The sequence below is a fragment of the Xiphophorus maculatus genome, chromosome 13 (genome assembly GCF_002775205.1).
Source record: "Xiphophorus maculatus strain JP 163 A chromosome 13, X_maculatus-5.0-male, whole genome shotgun sequence".
NCBI lineage: Eukaryota > Metazoa > Chordata > Actinopteri > Cyprinodontiformes > Poeciliidae > Xiphophorus > Xiphophorus maculatus.
Window position 1 is genome coordinate 17,080,642 of NC_036455.1, and position 18,513 is coordinate 17,099,154.

At 41.3% G+C, this 18,513-nt stretch overlaps 1 protein-coding gene across 1 annotated transcript; it reads right to left on the reverse strand.

Annotated features, from left to right (window-relative positions):
• Positions 1–4,200: 4,200 nt before the first annotated feature.
• On the reverse strand, positions 4,201–8,877 carry irx1 (iroquois homeobox 1). The gene is made up of 5 exons (XM_023345516.1): positions 8,134–8,877; positions 6,687–6,932; positions 5,640–6,372; positions 5,078–5,138; positions 4,201–4,581 (listed from the first exon to the last, which is right to left on the reverse strand). The coding sequence occupies exons 1-5, from the start codon at positions 8,371–8,373 to the stop codon at positions 4,533–4,535; spliced, it is 1,329 nt and encodes a 442-aa protein (XP_023201284.1). The 5' UTR covers positions 8,374–8,877; the 3' UTR covers positions 4,201–4,532.
• Between the last annotated feature and the right edge of the window lie 9,636 nt (positions 8,878–18,513).

An 18,513-nucleotide genomic window follows, 5' to 3' on the forward strand; every position in this document is an offset into this window, starting at 1 on the left:
CTGTTCTGTGTTTTCCGTGCTGCTGAATTTACACACCACTCGACTAGTTTAGCCAGATCCATCAGAACAAACACTCCACTGGCACTCGTCAGCGAGAGCTGCGCCAGATGTTAATCCACAGGTAAAATTCTTTTATTCTTGATTCTGTCTTTTTTCCACACATTGTTGTGCAGGGCTTCATATGAATGTAGACCTGACTAATCGCAAGAACATCAGTTACTTACAAGGTTATGATAGTTAAGTAAGTAAAACTAATAAAATAACAAAAAACCGAAATTGAGAAAAAACCCCTGAAATATTTAAAACTGTTGTTAATGGGAAAACTATAACTAACTGGAACTATATTCTCCATTTATACAACTAACTAAAACATATTGAAATTATAAATATAATATCCTTCATTTTTGTGTTCATTAATCTATTTATTAGCCTTTTGAACTGATGTGAGATGAACTTTTTCCCCTCACACTAGCAGTTTACGTCAGCTATCAGCAAATCCCCACCCTTTATAATCCTCCTTGCAGCTTTTACGCTAGTCAGCAAAACGGCGACCGCAAAAGTTGGAATAAAATACCAGTCAGTTTTTGTTCAACAATTGAATACTTTCACCTTTTTCAATTCTGCACCAACGTAAGAAAAAACTAAAACCACTACAACTAATAAAAACTAAACTGAAACTAAATATTTTACTAATAGAAACTAGCAAAAACAAATTAAAGTTAAGTGGTTTAGATAAACAAAAAGTCACAATGAAATAAAACCAAACCATAATGGAAAAACACAAAACTGTTGCTACGTTTACAGTGGACTGTCCACAATAAAAGCTGAACCGAAGAGCCTCAAACGCTGATATATTTCTAAACCAAGCACAGAGTGGGTGAGGTGGTGGTGGTGGTGGTGGGAGCACAGCTTTGACAAACACTCACCATTAACAGCCCTAAGACCCCCCACCGTCCAGCCTCTTTCACTCTGAGCCTCCTCTCTTCGGGCCTTTGACCATCACAAGGATGCCACACAAACCCCGGCCCCATCCCCCTCGTGGGGCTGCCGCCCCCATACCGGCTGCTGGCCTTTTCCCGGTCGTCTGATCCATATTTCAGAGGCGGCAGCGGAGACACCGAGGGGGTTATAATCCCACATTAAAGAACCGAGGCCCGGCCTTGTGAGCGCACGGTGCGCCGAGGTTCACAAGGTCCTAGAAATCTTCAATTTCTGATTTCCGCAGAGTCTGCACTCAGTTCCAAGGTGCTGAGCCGAGGGAAGAAGATCATGCTGAAGAACACACAGTCAATAGGATCCATTTTAGGAGATTTTTTTGTATAATAACATTATGTTTATGTGAAATGACCCTAAATCAAAACAGGTATCTCCTGTGACATTAAAGTTTTAAGACAATAATAATTATTCAGTCTGTTCATTGGTCAGAAACAGAGGTGGGTAGAGTACCCAGAAGTTGTACTCAAGAATAGCGATACTTCAACGTATTTTCACTCAAGCAAAAGTAAATAGTAGGAAAAAAAACCATATTTGGTAAGAAGTCAACTCAAGTACTGAGTAACTGATCATTTAATATTTAGAGATTACATCAGCAGATGGACCAAAATATGAAGTTAGGTGGAAATGTTAGTATTTGAAAGGCCAAAATTAAAGTAATTCATATAAACAGCATAATTACAAAAATAACAATAGCAGGCAAAAGGAAAATTTCTCCAAATTAATATAAAACATATGAAACTTTAACAAAAACTTCAGATGTGTGTCTGTGTCTGGCGAAGTTTTGATTCAAATGAGCTTTTTCTTCATCCAGTGAAGTTACTCACAGTGAGTAAAAATACAGGAATTTTACTCAAGTAAGAGTATCAATACTTCAACGTAGTTTTACTCAAGTAAAAGTAAGAAATAGCCTTCCAAGAAATGACTCAAGTAAGAGTTAAAAAGTATTTAGTAAAAAGTCTAGTCAAGTGCTGAGTAACTGATCAAAACATCGATCGCTTGATATTTGACATCATCAGACGGCTCAAGACGTAAAGTTACGTGGAAATTTTGTTATTTTAAAAGCCAAAATGAAAATAATTCATATGAATGACAAAATCAGGTAAAATCAATTTCATTCAGTATAGAACTTATAACTCTTTAACAAAAATTGTAGATTTTTGGTTAAAACAAGTTTGTTCTTCATCAGTGCAGTTACAGTGGGTAGAGTATCCAGAACAAAAAGTCGTAAAAAATATTCCTAAAAATAAAATTTTTTCCCCCAAAAACGAAACTCAAGTAAATGTAACTGTAGTTATTACCCAACTCAGATGTGTAGATACAGGAAGTAGATTCTGTAGGAAACAAAGGAGAGTTTAATCATATCATTAGTGTGTTTCTGGTTACTACTTCAGGGTACCATCATAAAGGTTTCATAGCCTTTTCCTATTTGTATGTTTACTCTACAGCATCCCACAATGCAACACAAATCTGGCTACAGGAAAGCGTTTGGATCAAGATTGCGTCATACAACCTGGTAGCTTTGTTGGATCACATTCACTCCGTAAACAAACAAACTGCTTGGAACCGTACCGAGACCACGACCTCAAAGTGGTTGCTCTGGTCTAGTGCCATTGGCTGTTTTCCCATCCGCACACGCAAAAACTGCACCAAGAACGAAGCGCCTCAAGGTCTTGCGATGAAATGTCTGAGGAAATGCCATAGTGATGTGTGCTCCCCCACCTGTTGCTGACCAAAACATGGCTGCTCAATGTCTCCGTCACTAAAAAGGACACATTTTTGTCTCTTTCGAAATATTTCAAGTTGTGGAAAACGCAAACAGTCATGGCCTGATGTTTAAAGACGCATCAACCGTCTCTCCGCTTTAAAACTAGCTGACATACTGCAAAGTTCAAGAGGTTAGCTTCAAAACCGCTGAATTTCTGTTTCAGTCAAATCTTTGCTATGGTTTAAAGTTTCTGTCACGAGACGCCAGAGAACGTGATGGAGCATGCAGTACGGTTCTGCACAAACTTCACCAAAAAAACAGAGAAGTTTGTTCACTGCCTGGACGTGGCGAGAACAAGAACAAAGTTCTTTGCAGCCAAAACATTTCGTACTTCAGTCAAAGTAAAGCGCAGAATACCTGGGAAATCATCATAGGTCTCCCTAGATGTTCCTGCACATTTAAAATCTCTGACAAATCAGGCAACACATTACAAGAGTTCTGCCCTGAACCCGAGTCGAGAACAAACGACGAGAACTCTCAAGGTAAACCACATTTACCTGTTCTTGTAGTTTTTTACTGGCCATCATACCGTACTGCCCCTGCCTCAAATGTCGCAGTGTACTGCAGTCAATTAGCCAAAAGGAAGCTACAATTTACGAGCCATAGGTTATTTAAGATTCTTATCTGAAAATATTCTACTAATGTAACAGTGTTTATGTTTTAAGAGATAAACCTTGACTGCTTTGAATGGAGGATAGACCAACATCGTCCTAAATGCCCCCATCTTGTCAGCTGGCTGAAAGAAAGCTCCTATACCAAATATGTCTCATATTAATCTCCCACTGGTTTAAAAATATAGCTGACAGTATGAGTCTATGGGCCCCATATGGTTTTTTCATGACTGGATGGGTACTAAGTGGACTGGGCACAAGATGGACGTCAAAACAAACCTCACAAGTATCCCAAACTCAGTTGGGTACTTGATAGTTCCTATCTGGGTCTCATTAGGGTAATAAGAAAAAACTTTAAATTTTAACACACTTGATAACCATATGGGTCCCACATAGCATTTTTCAGACCATTTTCTACCCATATGGGCCTCATAATGTAAGTGTTGGCCGGGTCCAATTGGCATGTCATTAAATCAGCCTGGATCTGCCTCAATAACTAACCAGCTAATATCAGATGGTGGCAGGTATGTCACTCCATAAGCAGCAGCAGAAGGAGAAAAGAGCATTAAGTGCTACCATGGCGACTGAATCTAACAGGTGTTTCTTATGTATGTTTACGTCAATTTACAGAACAAAATGTGATAAACAATATCTTATCTTATTTTAAGACCAGAACAAACAAATGTTTTTTTTTGTTTTAAGAGAAAAAAAATTAAGTTCTTATTCATTTTTGGTTCGAATGTTTTTGTAACCGTGTTAGTTTGACACATGCTAGTCAGATTTCTTCTAAAAACACTAACCAAAAAAGTGGAGAGGTTTTCAATAATAAACGCTTATACTGACATTTATTTAGGTCCCAAAAAAATATACTCTTTAAAGACAAATTCATAATGTGTATTTACAAATTTCCAAGGATTTTCTTTTTTTCCATTCACAACAGAAGAGCAGAAGAAGCAAATAGAAAAAACACATAAAAGGAGAGAAAAAAACAAAACAAGCAAATCTCTGACATCTCTTTTGCATATGAACGCTAACACTATAACTGGTCAAGCTTTCAGAAAAATAGCCTTCATTTAACTGTTCTCCATTAAATAAAATTATTCTTTTTCTGCTTTCCCCCTCCTTTTTTCTTATAGAAAGTTTTTTTTTGCTCCGTCTTCTCATAACGTCGTCGTCAGAACTCGCTGTGGCGTCGTTCCGTGGTGAGGTCTGAGGAGAGGGAACCAAAAACAGACGAGTTATTCAAAATAATAATACCAATTAAAAAAAAGGAGCAAAAAGTGTCATTCACGCACGCGTTGTTTTAATATCGGCCTCTGCTTATGGAAATTAAATAAACGGGTGTGTGTCTCACTCCACTTCATTGCTGATGTTGCCGTCTCACACATTAGCCCCAATCGCGGAGGGGTGGGGAAGGGGGTGGTCTGTGTGTGTGGGTGGGGGGGCATCTGAATAAATAGTGGCACATTATTTAAATGACATTAGGTGGTGATAAAGCCGCTGACGGAGCAAGGGGAAGAAGCAGGAGGGCTGATATCTTGCTCTGCTGCCTGGTGAGGCGTTTAAGTGCTAAATCACATGATTTATGCGCCTGCTGCCCGCTCGCATGTGACGCCGTTTACCTCTGCCCTGAGCTTCATTTAGCTGGAGCCTCGCAGAATTAGAGCTGATGGTGTCACAATAATAACGCGTCGGGAATGATCACCTGTCAGTGATGAGCTGAAAGGGAGACTTCAGGGAATCGGGTCTGCGCTCGCTGTCCTCATCTGCAAAAAGAAATCAAATCAGATCTTATCCAGGACTAATATCTGCTTCAATGTTTACTGTTTATACACATATATAGCAATATTTTTTTTTTATGGCATGACAAATTAATGTTGGTGTATTTTCTTGTTTCTGGATGTTTCATTTTTCTTTTTGGTGTGTTCAGTGAATACTCCGTGCAATCTGCTTGGTTTCCATAGACAGAAACTTTTTAAACTGCTTTTAATAATTAATGGAGCTTCCTTTACTGTTCTGTAACTAGGATCAAATGGAATGTATGTAGATTGAATTTTAATTATTTTTATGTCGTGTGAGTTGAGACATTTGTTGTGAAGTAAATATGTAAATAACATTTAAATTGAATGTCGTCACAAAATAATGGCCTAAATTTTATACGTTTTTTTTGTTGCCAAAAGTGAAGTTACTTAATTATTTTAGGAAGGTGGCCACGTGCTGTTAAAAAGTCCCCGACAGATAATGGTTAACGGAAATAACATGGCTACCATCTCTTTTTGGGCTGAAGCTTCCCGATGACTCCACGTCGCTGTCATCCTCCGAGTCCGACGTCCCGGCGCCGGCCGCCGTGGCTGCGGGCGCCGGCGCCGCTCCGTGCAGCGGCAGGTGTCCGGGCGGCGCGCCGCCCAGCAGCGACCGCATGTTCAGAATAGAGTTGGCGTTAATCAGAGCCGCGTTGGCCCAGTTGTGCAGCTTGCCGATCTGACAAGTGTATATTCCGTGACCCGGCAGCAAGGCCGGGTGGCCGGCGGAAGCCAAAGCCGCCTGTTGCGCGAAGGCCGCGGGGGGAGCAGTTTTGTGCGAGCCGCTGTCGGGGGCCGTGGCGGTCTCCGCCAAAGACCAGATTTTCGGTTTGCTCTGCGGCGCTCTCTGGCACTCCGGTATGCTCGGCGACCGCTCCGCCGCGAGCTTGTCCCCGGCCTCCGTCGACAGCGTCCTCCCGCTCTCCGTGGAGGCCTGCTCCCTGACGGAGAGGCCCGCTTCCCCCTGTCCCTTCCCGGAGCCGGGCTCCCCAGCGCGCTGCTCCTCCGGCCTCTCGACGTCGACAGTTTCCAAATCGATCTCCTCCTCTTCCTCCTCGTCGTCGCTGCCGGTCTTGCCGTGCTCGTCCTCGTTGTCGCTGCTGAAGATGCGGCCGTCCCGGTCCTCCGCGCTGCGGCCCCAGGTCACCTTGTTCTCCTTCTTCAGGCGCCTGCGAGCGTTCGCGAACCACGTGGAGACCTGGGAGAGGAGAGAAAACATTTTGAAATCTTCTTAAATATATATGATAACGCGCACGCTGTTCTTTAATAGTCACATTTTATTTGTTTTTTTACTGCTGGCAAACTTTTTCTCTCTCTTTTTAAAAACACTACAGCCATTTTAATTATCTCATAATTTCTACAATAATGAATAGAAAACTAGCTTATATAACACATATTTTATAAAAAGAAAGAAAAAAAAAAGAAGGGATTTTGCTAAATCGTATCTTGTTTCACCTTAGTGCAAAAAAACATTATTGTGCGTCAGAAATCGCTGCTGCTGCTGCTGCCAACCTGTGTGAGCGTCATCCTGGTGATGATGGCCAGCATGATCTTCTCCCCCTTGGTGGGGTACGGGTTCTTCTGGTGCTCCTGCAGCCAGGCCTTCAGGGTGCTGGTGGTCTCCCTGGTGGCCGTCTTGGCCCGGGACGGGTCCCCGTAAGGGTACTGGCCGTACGGGTAGAAGCCCTGAGCGGGGTGGACGGGCAGCGAGGCCGCTGGGTGGGAGCCCGGGCCCTCCTTCAGTTCGTACTGGGAGCTCTGGGAATAGCACCGGGGAGAGGAAGGCAACTTGTTGAATGACGTCTACACTGTAAAACGGGATTTTTTTCTTCTTCTTCTGCTTTTGGAACGGATTAAATATTAGTCCTACTTTAAATCTTATTAAAAGTGTATCAGTTTTTGATGTTAAACAATGTTTACAATTTCGATTAGAATTGTTTGTGAGACCCAAAAGTGAAGAGTGAGGCTGATATGTTTATATTGGTTTTATTATGAATCAATTACCTCACTAAATAATAAGAATTATCGCAAGACTTGAGGTTCTGCCAGAATTTTTATTTGTATCGAGCTTTAAAAGATCAGCAAAAAAAAAAAAAAGTTTAGCGCTAACGCTAAGGTCAAACTTCCTGCCGGTAAATGGACACGTATCAGGGGAAAAGCTGGTTAGAATAGATTTAAAGTTTTATTATTGTTCTTCAGTCACAGTTAAAAACCAGTCATCGATTTTTGTTTCTTCACAACATTGGAGGATAAACTGGATGAGCAGAAATGATCTCAAAACATTTTTTTAGAGTGTAACATATACTTGAGCAATTGGATTTACACTGAATTTACCCTCCTGTTTTGTTAAACTGCAGAAATTATGTTAGCAAAATGTTGGTTAAATTTATTGGATAAATTGCAACCGTTATTTTAACCAGTGTATTAATACTGCCCCACCAAAATTAACTCCAGAATTAATTGTTGTTGTTGTTGTTTCGGATATAATTTTACTTCCTTTCAAATTAAAAACAAAATAATATAGTTTTACTCCAAACAACTAGCACTATTATATACACTGTAGATTTGTTTTAAATATGCGCAGGTATGTTTTTGAAGTGACAAAATAAAAATAATTTTTTTGTACAATAATTTTTTTTTTGACCGTACAACAATGTCAGACAAATGTAAAATATTTTAGCGGTGTTATGAAAAAAAAAAAGTCTATCAAAATTGACACGTTTTAGTTAAAAATTCAGAAGATTTTAAAATAACTCAGCGTACAAACAAATAACGGGAGCTAAGAAGAAATTAAACTTGACTTACAATACCGGAGTTTTGCAGAAACGGCGTCTTTTTTTTTTTCCGTGAAAAGTTTACTTTCTACATGTTTAAATGCGCAGAAAGGGAGAAAAAAAAACCACGGTCTGCGCATGGAGCTGTCTTATAACACCTGAGCGCCTAGAGTAGCAGCTCTTACCATCTGGGATATGAGGGCGAGGTCCGCCGCTCCGCTGTACGGCAGAAAGGCACTGTAGTTCGGAGCCGCCCACGGGCTTCCGTACATCCCCAGCATAGAGCCGACAGCCGCGGCCGTAGCCGAGGAGCTCACTGCGCCCTCCGTGCTTCCGTCCCGGGCGGCCGAGGCCGGCCGCTCGCTCCCGTACACCTCATGTGAGGCGCTGAGGAACTGGGGGAACCCCAGCTGAGGGAAAGACATGTCCGGGGAAGAGGGGGGTAAAAAGTCCGTGCGGTACAGAGCTCCACAAAAGTCAAAAGAGGAATACAGCAAGAAAAAAGAAAAGAAAAGAAAGAAAGTAGGAATCCTCAGATAAAAAAAAGGGCAGGAGGAGGAGGGAGGGTGGGGGGGTTGCTGTCTAAACCTGAAGATGCCCCCTTTATTTCAGAAACTGCCAACGCGTCTCCTCTCTCTCCTCCTCTCCGCCGCCACGGAGTAGCTAATGTCAGAGCCGCAGTTTGGCACCTCGAGAGCGGAGTGATGCGAGCGTCTGGCCGCGGGAGCTTTGTGGATGTGGAGCTGACGGACTGATTGGCAGCCTACTTAAGCACCAAGCTCCTCCTATGCCCGGGGCAGGCGATTAGTGCATTGGTTAGCCCAGGTCGCGCGTATGTGTGAGTGTGTTGGCGAGTATGCGTCGAAGTGTGTGATTTAATTTCAGCAGAGCGCATGTGTGATGGTGTGTGCGTATATATGCCTGGGTGTATCATTATTATTATTAATATTCGTAATTACCTTTTTTTTTAATATATTTTGGAAGATATTTTTAAAGGGTTTTCTGGGACATTCTTGCCACGTAGTTCGGCCCACTGGCATCAGTCCTCGATCAGGTCCCCAAGGGAAGTCCCGTGATTATAGTCAGGAGTCAGTGGAGCATCCTGTTTTCAGGGCAAAGATAAAGAATGCTGAAGGTAATGTCAGAGATGGAAGAGGATACCAGATGGTAGAGAGATAGGGAGGACTGTGGAGTGAAAAATGATAAACAGGGCCGGCCAAGGGCTGTGTGAGGCCCTGAGCAGACATTTGTTTGGGGGACCATTTCCAGCTAACCCATGAAGGCATAATATCATATTTGGTCTGACATATTGATTGTTGCATGTTGTCACCTTTCTAAAATAATGGCCTAAGTCTTTTCTTTTTTCTTTTTTTTTTTTTGCCTAGTTCATCTTTTGGCAAAAAAAAGGTGTTTTTGTTTCTTTTATTTTTTTAAAATATTTTTAAAAAATTATTTTTGGTAAAAAATAACTTATGTCATTATTTTAGGAAGGTGACGATGTACAATTATAACATCCATTGAATGTATTTATTATTATTATGGTTTTGAACCAACCTCCTTTTATATAGCTATTTTCAATAGGACTAAGGTAACTTTGAGTTGTCTTCACTTGTTAACAACATCTGCACTGAAGAGTGGATGGCTTAGTGCTTGGAATGTTGCATTCACTGGTCATGAAAATAATGGATTTTTAAGTTTCGGACTGGTTGAATATCCAAGTATTTTGTTCATTAGCTGATTATTTATTGCATCTCTAAGTTTAAGAAGTAATTAGAAAGTGCTTACTGCGTAGAGTAAGACAGATGTTACCTGGTAATACTCACTAACCTGGAGTTACTGAAAAGTCACCAGTTTGGCATCTGCAGTTTTATAAAATTTGATAGTGGAGCTACTTCAGTTTTTGTTGCCATCCTTCAGCGTTAGAAGCTTCATTTATGTTCCTGTTTTGATCGTTATTTTATTGTTGATTTGCTTAGATCTCACTATTTTAGCCAATTTTCAATATTTCTCCCTTTCTCAATTTAACAGTATGCTTCCCGTCCCAGCTGCTCCACATCTCCTGATTTCCCTCCGCCTGCTCTCTTCCCCAGCTGCCTCCACTTGCCTCTGATTAGCCCCTCTGGTTCCTCTGCCTCTCTCTCCGCTCCCTCAGTGTACTGAAGCTTTCTGGCTTGTTCTCCGCCGGTTTCACCGTCCGTCTTTCATGTTTCTCCTTCCCCAAGTGTTTTCCTCCGTCGTACATTTCAAGTTTCTTTTTGTTAATTTTTCCATTAAAAGACTTGGTTCCGCCTTAGCCTCCAAATGTGACAGTTTCCACATCGTGACTGTGTAGCAATAGCTCCAAACACAAAGGTGTGTTTTGTGTAAGCAAGGTGAATGTAGTAATCTTGTTTCAGCCGGTTTAGTGGTGCAGAAACAACTTTTTAAAAGCCTGTTATGCCTCGATATCGGTAACCAGCCCGTGTTTACTCCATTCTATTCACTTTTTGGAATAAATGAATGTGAATGTGTTAAAGTTTTTGTTTTCGTCCACATGAAAAATGACTAAATTTTGTTGATCTTCTTTCTCAGCCTCGAGAAATGGCAACAACAAAAAAATTGAATTAGCATTAAAATGACTGTTGTTTACTGTCTGAATCCTGAAATGTTACGTTTTTTTTTTTAAAAAAGGAACTGTTTACTGTACGTATGTGGCTAATAAACAACAAAAGCAGTGTTTGAAGCGCCTCACGGTTGTTTGAAATGCTTTTCCAACATGAGCAACAAAATTCAAACAAAAATCACCAACGTGTTTGTGAACGTAGCCGGTTTTTGATCAGATCTGGAACTTTGTTAAACAGTTAACGTTTTCTAAATCACTTAAATCAAAAGTATTCCGTTTTAGCATTGCGCCATAAGTTCTCGCAAAGCATGCTTATGCCTCAGGCCGGCTCTGCTAAGAGCAGGAACAATCTGATGCTCCAGATAAAAAATTAATAAATGAGTAAAAAGTGACGCTTGGAGAATCAGGGGGGAGAAAAGACAGGTTGTTTCCTCATTGAGGCATCTCGGCTATCACAACAGGCACTCTGCTTCGGTTTGATCCGTTAAAACACACACACCCACACTCCTCGTGCCCACACACTCCGTCACACTCACACTCGGGCGGTGCTAATGAGGTCGAGCACCCTGCACCCTGCTCAGAGGCCCCGTGGCCCTCCCGGGCTCCCTCAGAGGTTAGCTGTGTAATTACTCCATCCCCATAAATACAGATTCATCATTTCACACTCTGAGCCTCTGATGAGCTTGGCTGAGCTGAGAGGGAGCGAGGGAGAGAGAGAGAGAGAGAAGGATGAGGGGTGTGTGTGTGTGTTTAGGTGTGTGTGTGTTTAATGATTTAATTACAGTGCTTAAAGCCCACTCTGGCTAAGTGACGGTCCGCTCTTCTGTGTCTTCTTCCTTCTGTTTCCTCTCCCTCTTCGACGCTGGCACCTAGAGGGGCTTTACTCATGAATCTCAAAGCTGTTTTTTTTTTTTCTCCTAAACACACATAATGATGAGCACCACCACCGCCGCTATATATATATATATATATGTGTGTGTGTGTGTTTGAGAGAAACACAGAGAGAGAGGGAGAGGGAGAGAGGATGCTTAATCTCCATGGCATTTTAAATGGCATTCATGGAGGGCGGCTCGATCCTCATTGCCAAGGTAAATGGAGCCAGGGGACTCTCCATTTCAGCTCGATAAAAGAGCAATGTTAAAGACCCTCACCGTTACCCTCCCCTCCTCTTCCTCACCCATCCCCTCTCCCTCTCTCTCTCTGCCTCCCCGCTCACTTAAAATTAATGTTTTTCTCATGACAGGGGAGGGAAACGAGACATATCCACCATCTAATAGGATAATATAGCCCCCCCCCCATTCACCGCCGCCGCCGCCCCTCCCTCCGCGCTCCCCTCCCCGCCTTTGTAGCTGCCTGATTTCCATAGTGTCTCTGTGGAGAGGCAGTTAATGAATTCCTCTGAGCTGGAGAAAGGGGGAGAATGGTTTGGCGGCTTAGAGAGAGAGAAAAAGAGAGAGAGAGAGAAAGAGGTAGGGGGAGGAAAGCTTTGAGCTATGCCATTCAACTTCACAGCCTCGGCCTGTTTGTGCATTCACCGAGTGTGTGTGTGTGCATGTGTGTGTGTGTGTCTTTTAACATGAACCTGCTAAGACTACCAAATATTTAGACTGGCCTCAGACCTCGCTCTGTTTTTTTTTGTATTTTTTTTTTTTAAAAAACAGTGACGGTGGATTGAGGGATCTCTGGAGGCAGCTTGACTCTATTTGAATCCAATTCCCTGCTATTAGCTCGGCCCAGACAAAGGAATAACTTACCGTAGAAAAGCCCTTCAAATAAAATCCCACAATCCAGTTCCTCCTGGGCAATTTGCACTGAGGTAAATGAAGACACCCCGCCCCAAAAAATATCATGAAACTGACACCTTTTCTCTCTCTCTGGTTGGTATAGCAGAGTTTTACAGTGTGTGCTAACTTTATTTAGCTACAGTTAGGTTGGTTCTATTACTTAAGCAAAATCTTTTGCATAGTGATACAAGAACCTAGCATGGTGCAGAAGTTTGCAGGGACTTGATTTTATTTGGATGGGGGGAGGGGATGTTAGCCTCTGAAAAATTCAAGATGAACATCACTTGCCGTGGTCATCAAGTGATTTTTCTGCAATAAATTTGCCCATGTTTATCGCAGAGGAATACTTTGTGTCAAATCATAATTTCTTAATTTTAAATTGCTAAACACAAAAAATGAGCACAAGCAAACACCAAACTGCTACGCCTAAAAAAAATCCACAGGAAGCTGACATTAAATAAGAAAATTAGCTGAAGCTACTTCTCAGCGCATAATAAATTTAGCTGAGGCTAATGCTAAGCACATAAAATTAGCTGAAGATAAAGCTAAACTGCTAAGGACATAAAAAAACGAGCTGAAGCTAATGCTCAACACAAATTCTGTTTAGCTGAAGCTAACGTTAAACACATAATAAAATTAGTTGAAGTCAAAGCTAAACTGTTAAGCACTTATAAAAATTAGCTGAAGCTAACACTCGACACATAAAAAAAAGTCAACACTAAACCACTAACCAAATAAAATAACTAGCAGAAACTAGTTTTAAACACATAAGTTAATGCTAACCATTCAGACGACCGTCTCTCCGTCTGTGCCACACATCTTCTCCTTCTCGTTGGCAGCTTGTGTCAGGCTTGCAAACGGCAAAGTTAGTTAGGTTTTGGCGTCTGATTTTGCTACATATTGATAATTTAAAGTTTTACAAATAGGATGACCAAAGTTGAAAGCATATAATGCGACAGAAAGTTCATAAAAACGGGAAACAGTTTGTGGCAATTATTGGTTGAAGAGGGTGAGCATGGTAATTTATACGCTTGTATCCACACTTGAAAGATTTTTACAGTAAGATGCTGGAAAAGATAACAGTACAAAAGTGTTAACATTTTCCCACTCTACAATTATACAGCTAAATGTATTTTATTTGGACTCAATTTAATAGACTAATTCAAAGTACTGAGCTATTGAGAAGTGGACAAAGATTTTCTTTCTAATTTAAAAGCATATGTATATCTATCTGAAAAGTGTGGTGTGCATTTGTTTGCAAAGTGTTTGGATCGTTTGACACAGTGCAGTTTAAAAGACAACCCTAGTATCTGAAAATGAAACAAATGTTGCAATTTTGGTCTCCAATCGAACCGAGTCACCAAATATTACATCATGAACAAAAATATGTAATATTATTGCAATTCTTCTTGAGCTGACAACTTCAAATGACTTTTTTAGAAATTAGCATTCATCAGTGTATGTTGTTTTAAAAATAAACATACATTTTGCTAACCAAGAAACAAAACCCTCCCGCCAATCTACATTCTTGTAATCGGTTTCCAGGATGCAGCAGAGTGAAGCTAGCAGGAAGCGAGGACGACCTACAGGGGGGGTTATGAAGAAAAACCCGTCCTCACCTACTTGACAGCAGAGATAAGCAGTGATGGATTCAGCTCTGACCTGATGTTAAAACAGATGGATCACTCTGATGCATATCAGATATGCCTGTCAGCCTCAAGTAACGCATCAACGGAGATCCTTCTTACTCTTTCACTGTCGCTGCGTTCCCGTTACAAATGTGGGCAAAACTTTGTGAATATTTTGCTAATTTCAAAAAGAAAACCCCACAATTTCACCATTGTGGTGTTGCCATTAAATAAGAAATGCACTTAAAATCACACATGAATAAGTTTGTTCACGCGATAAGTCACTAAAAACCATTCCGCGCCACGATCCTCCAACTACTTCCTGTCGTCTTCTTTGTTTTTCGTGCCAGTGGCGATGTCCACTTGTTGATCATGTCAATCGAGTGATACAAAAAAAGTGTTTCCGCTGCAGTTTTGCAAGATAAACCAATTTCAATACAGACAAAACATATCGACAAAAAAAGAGGTTTTTTCTTTTTTTATATCGCCGTGTTTCTATTAAGCAAGTTTACTGTCGAAATGACAAATTCCACAATCGTACGGCCAATAGAAACGCAGATCCTGTGGCTAGCTAACATTTCTTAATGACCTCATATCACCTGTTACATCATAGCGACCTGAAAAGCCACTTTGCTGGCGGACGGATTCTTCTGGTTGAACATTTTGGGGGGAGGAAACGGGACAAAGAGGCCGTCATTAGCAATTAACGGGCGAGCCGGCGTTTGTTTGTTAGCAGCTCCTTTGGAAGTCTGGTGGGGCTTATTTACAGCGAATGAGGGCGGATAACAAACCCCCGACCTCCGGCGAGCTGGGTCGCTTTCCGAAACGCCAACATCGTTCCACGTTCGGCGTTTTATCCGCCAACTTTGGCCGAGAGCTACCGTTAAAAAGCGCTCCATCGTCCCCAACAATTGAGAGCGCGATAAAAAACAAGCAATGTTGAACAAGATTGGTGATTAGAAAGAGAGAGAGTGGTAGAGAGACACAGAGAGAGGGAAAAAAATGGTGGATTCACTCCTCCTTTTGGCCACAGAAAGACTTAGCGGGGGTCTATTCTCATGGCCAGGGGATCTGATTGTTTTCTAAACGGATTATTAACTCTTTTGTTACAGTAGGGGTCACTTTAATGCTTCTTAGTCCCCATTAGCATTGCTTTAAAGAGCACACACACACACACACACAAAGATTGCTGTGTTCTAGGATTTGGCGTTTTGTGTCTTTGTTGCTCACGGTGGGAGCGGAATGATACCGTTATAATGCTGTTAAAGACAATACTTCAACTTGAAAGAGGGGAGTGTGAGGGATAAGGGTGTGTGTGTGGGGGCAGGGGGGTTGCGGGCGTGTGTGTGTGTGGCTTGTGATGAAAAGGTGCCCTTAGGAAGACCAGTGAGCTTTAATGCAATGGTGCTGACTTCAATGGATACCTCAAAGAAAGTGGCATTACGCAGCCCTCGCCATTAAAAATCCCTAACAAGTCCTTGAATGAGAGAGAGGATCAGCTCAATCTTCACGGGGGAAAACACTGGATCATCAAATCCGGGGGAGTCAGCAAGGACTCACAGCACCTACTAAATGATGAGTACATTTATCCGTCGTTTCTCCATGCAGAATTTGTTTTGTAGTCTTAAAAAAAAAGATTCCTAACTGAGAGGGAGAGCAAGCCGCCCTTGGGAAAAGTTGCGGTTATCGAACACGTGAATGTGACGCTTGTGGTAGGCGGACCCCGGGGACCGCTGGATCTCGGCCGGGCGACGGGCCCCCACCTTTGAGCTGGGAGGATGAAGAGGGTTTCCCTTACAGGTCTGACCCAGAGCCACCCTTACCATCAGAGCGAGAGGTCAGAGGTCAGATCAATTGGGTCCCCGTGTCTGTAACCGGACTTAACCCCCACCTCCAGAACTGCAGGTGAAGAGGTTGATGATGAAGGTCTGGGATTGTCTTTCATCTTGCTGAGGCAGAAGCCTCTTTAATGCGTACCCCGAGTAACTCCGACTTTAGCATGTCTTGTGTGTTTGTGTGTGAGTGTGTGTTATCGCCATTAGCTGAACTTATGGAGGGAATGGCAAAAATGTGTACATTGTTTTTACCTTGGTTATTTTTTTTGTTGTGAAAATTAAAGGACTGAAAAAACTATAAATGATTTTTAAAAAAGGTTATTTATTTTAAAATATTTAGTAATATTTTCAATACGTCTAGGCATTATGATCTTTCCAGTAACACTTTTTGAGTGAATGCTGATGGCAAAAGTGTTAGTTAGCTTTTTTCAGAATCACTGAGATGCTGAAAGTAAAGTAAGATGAAGCATAAAAGCTGTAGGAATTGCTTTTACTATAAGGCAAAAAACAAAACAAAAACAAGACAAGGTTATTTGTATAGCACACGTTTAGCAACAAGGCAATTCAAAGTGTTTTACATGATTTGAAGGAAGCTAAAACAAAAAGCAAAAGAAACATTACATTGTCGTGACAAAGAGAACGAAAACGATGACAGGTTGAAAGACTGACGACACTTTATGATGCTCCCGTTGTAATCAGTCGAAGGAAACTAAACTAATGACTTGATTTAAAGGAACTCAGTGATGCGCTCTATTTTTCTAGTTTTAGTGAGCAGCTGTCTGACTTTACCTGCGAAGAGACTGGTGCAGTTATCAATTTGACGAAAGATAAACTCAGTCTCTCCAGATCTTGTTCTGATATTTGTGCTTCAGGTGACAGAGGACTGACTTTGTAGCAGTCTTTATGTGGGTCTGAAGGTTCAGGTCTGGGTCCATCACCACACCTGGATTTCGGGCTGATCACTGGTCTTTAGCTGTAATAACTGGTCCAAAAATTACTTCAGTTTTGTTTCTATTCAGCTGGAGAAAGTTATTGTCCACACATTTGTTCAGCACATCTCCGCACATCTCATTCGAGATTATGATCTCGGATGAGATCATAATCACCTGGTGGTGTAATGTATGGTCATTAATCTTATTCCTTATTATCTGGACTAGCAGGAGCCTGTAGATATTAAATAAGAAGGGCCCCAGGATGGAACCCTGGGGAACCCCTCGTGATTTCTGTCAACTTTGATGTGTCGAGCACGGAAACTGGACTGAAAGACGTCAAAGTCATTGTTTAGCTATTTAACTGTTGAAACAGCTTTTTCAGTAACATTAACTCACAAAAGTATTCAACGTTTATTTGTTTCTCTTTATGCCGATGCCCAAAATGAAATCTGGTGCAGCCAATTTCCTCCAGGAGCCACTAGTAAGAGTAATCGTCTGGAGACAAATGCAGATGTTTAATGAGACCAAAAAAATATGTATTGATGGCAAGATAGACAGAGTTAAATACTGAAATTATTCCCAAAATATGTAGGAGTTCATGGTTGTAACATAAACGATATGAATTCAAGACACTGTATTCACAGTTTTTGTTAAAAACTGAAAGAACATTATTTTGCAGACATTTTTAACAAGCAAGAAAAGATTTTTGCCAAAAAGATCATCGGTCTTAATTATTAAAGCCCACACACACCATTTCCACAATATTCATATCCTCCACACCAATGTCTCCACTCTTCCAGGATAAACTCCTCACACTTAGGCAAACATATAAAATAACCTGCAATAACTGCACAGATATGCTGCTGGGTGAACATCCTGCTCTTAAGCTCTGTCAACTTCCTTATAAAACCCTACGCTCATTGAATGCATCTCCACCCTGCCATGAGGTAGGTCTGACTTTCAGGTCAAGAACCTTAAAAATGTGCTCACTGAATGGGAAATCACCGTTCATGTCCAGAAATATGATGTATTTTGCAACTTAGTGCATAGTGGTAAAAAAAAAAAATCTTTAAAGATCCCAGATAACCTGTGGGGGGAAAAAAAGAGAGAAATAACAACAATTCAGGGTCATAAATCTTTTAATTTGGTGATGTCATCGATTTTTATCAGTCAGAGCTATTTCTGCAGATTTTTCAGGTTAGCAGGAAATATCAGGCTTTCTTTACTTTATTAAAATAAAACACGAGCTTTAAAAATAAGTATATATAACATAAATCTAGTAGTGTACATCAGTGACGTGCAGTCAGGGGAGGCAAGTGTGGCAGAGCCTCACCTGTCATCATGGAAAAATAATATGTAATGATAAAATAATTTATATTGCTATTTTCACCCAGTGGTTTGTACTATAAAGTATTTATTTTTCATTTAGCTTAACAAATTCTGCTTATTTTTTTCTCAAAATACTAGGAAGCGCAGCAGGTGAGGCAGCAGCGAGCTGAGCCTCACCTGGGGTTGATCAACCTCTGGCTAACTGCGCTGGCTGCCATTCTATAGGAGCATGTTCCTCCTGTCTGAACGTCGCCAATAAAATGGTTAAAAAACATTTCATATATGAACTGATTTTCCATAATTTAGCTTATGTATATAATGTACAGTGTTTTTTTTTTGTCACCAACTGTGTGTGTAACGTGTTTCATGTGCTGAGGAGCGATCATAAGCGGCAGAGAACAGATTCGAGGTGAGGCAGGCAATTCTCCTGAATCATGGCAGGGGGCGCTCATGAT

What these genes read in the sequence shown, in the direction of transcription:
- irx1 (XM_023345516.1), bottom strand. Translation starts at nt 8,373, where the DNA reads ATGTCTTTCCCTCAGCTGGGGTTCCCCCAGTTCCTCAGCGCCTCACAT. An exon ending in TCGCCCTCATATCCCAGATG is followed by an intron (nt 6,933 to 8,133) that starts GTAAGAGCTGCT and finishes TGCTATTCCCAG; the next exon opens with AGCTCCCAGTACGAACTGAA. An exon ending in CCAGGATGACGCTCACACAG is followed by an intron (nt 6,373 to 6,686) that starts GTTGGCAGCAGC and finishes CTCCTCTCCCAG; the next exon opens with GTCTCCACGTGGTTCGCGAA.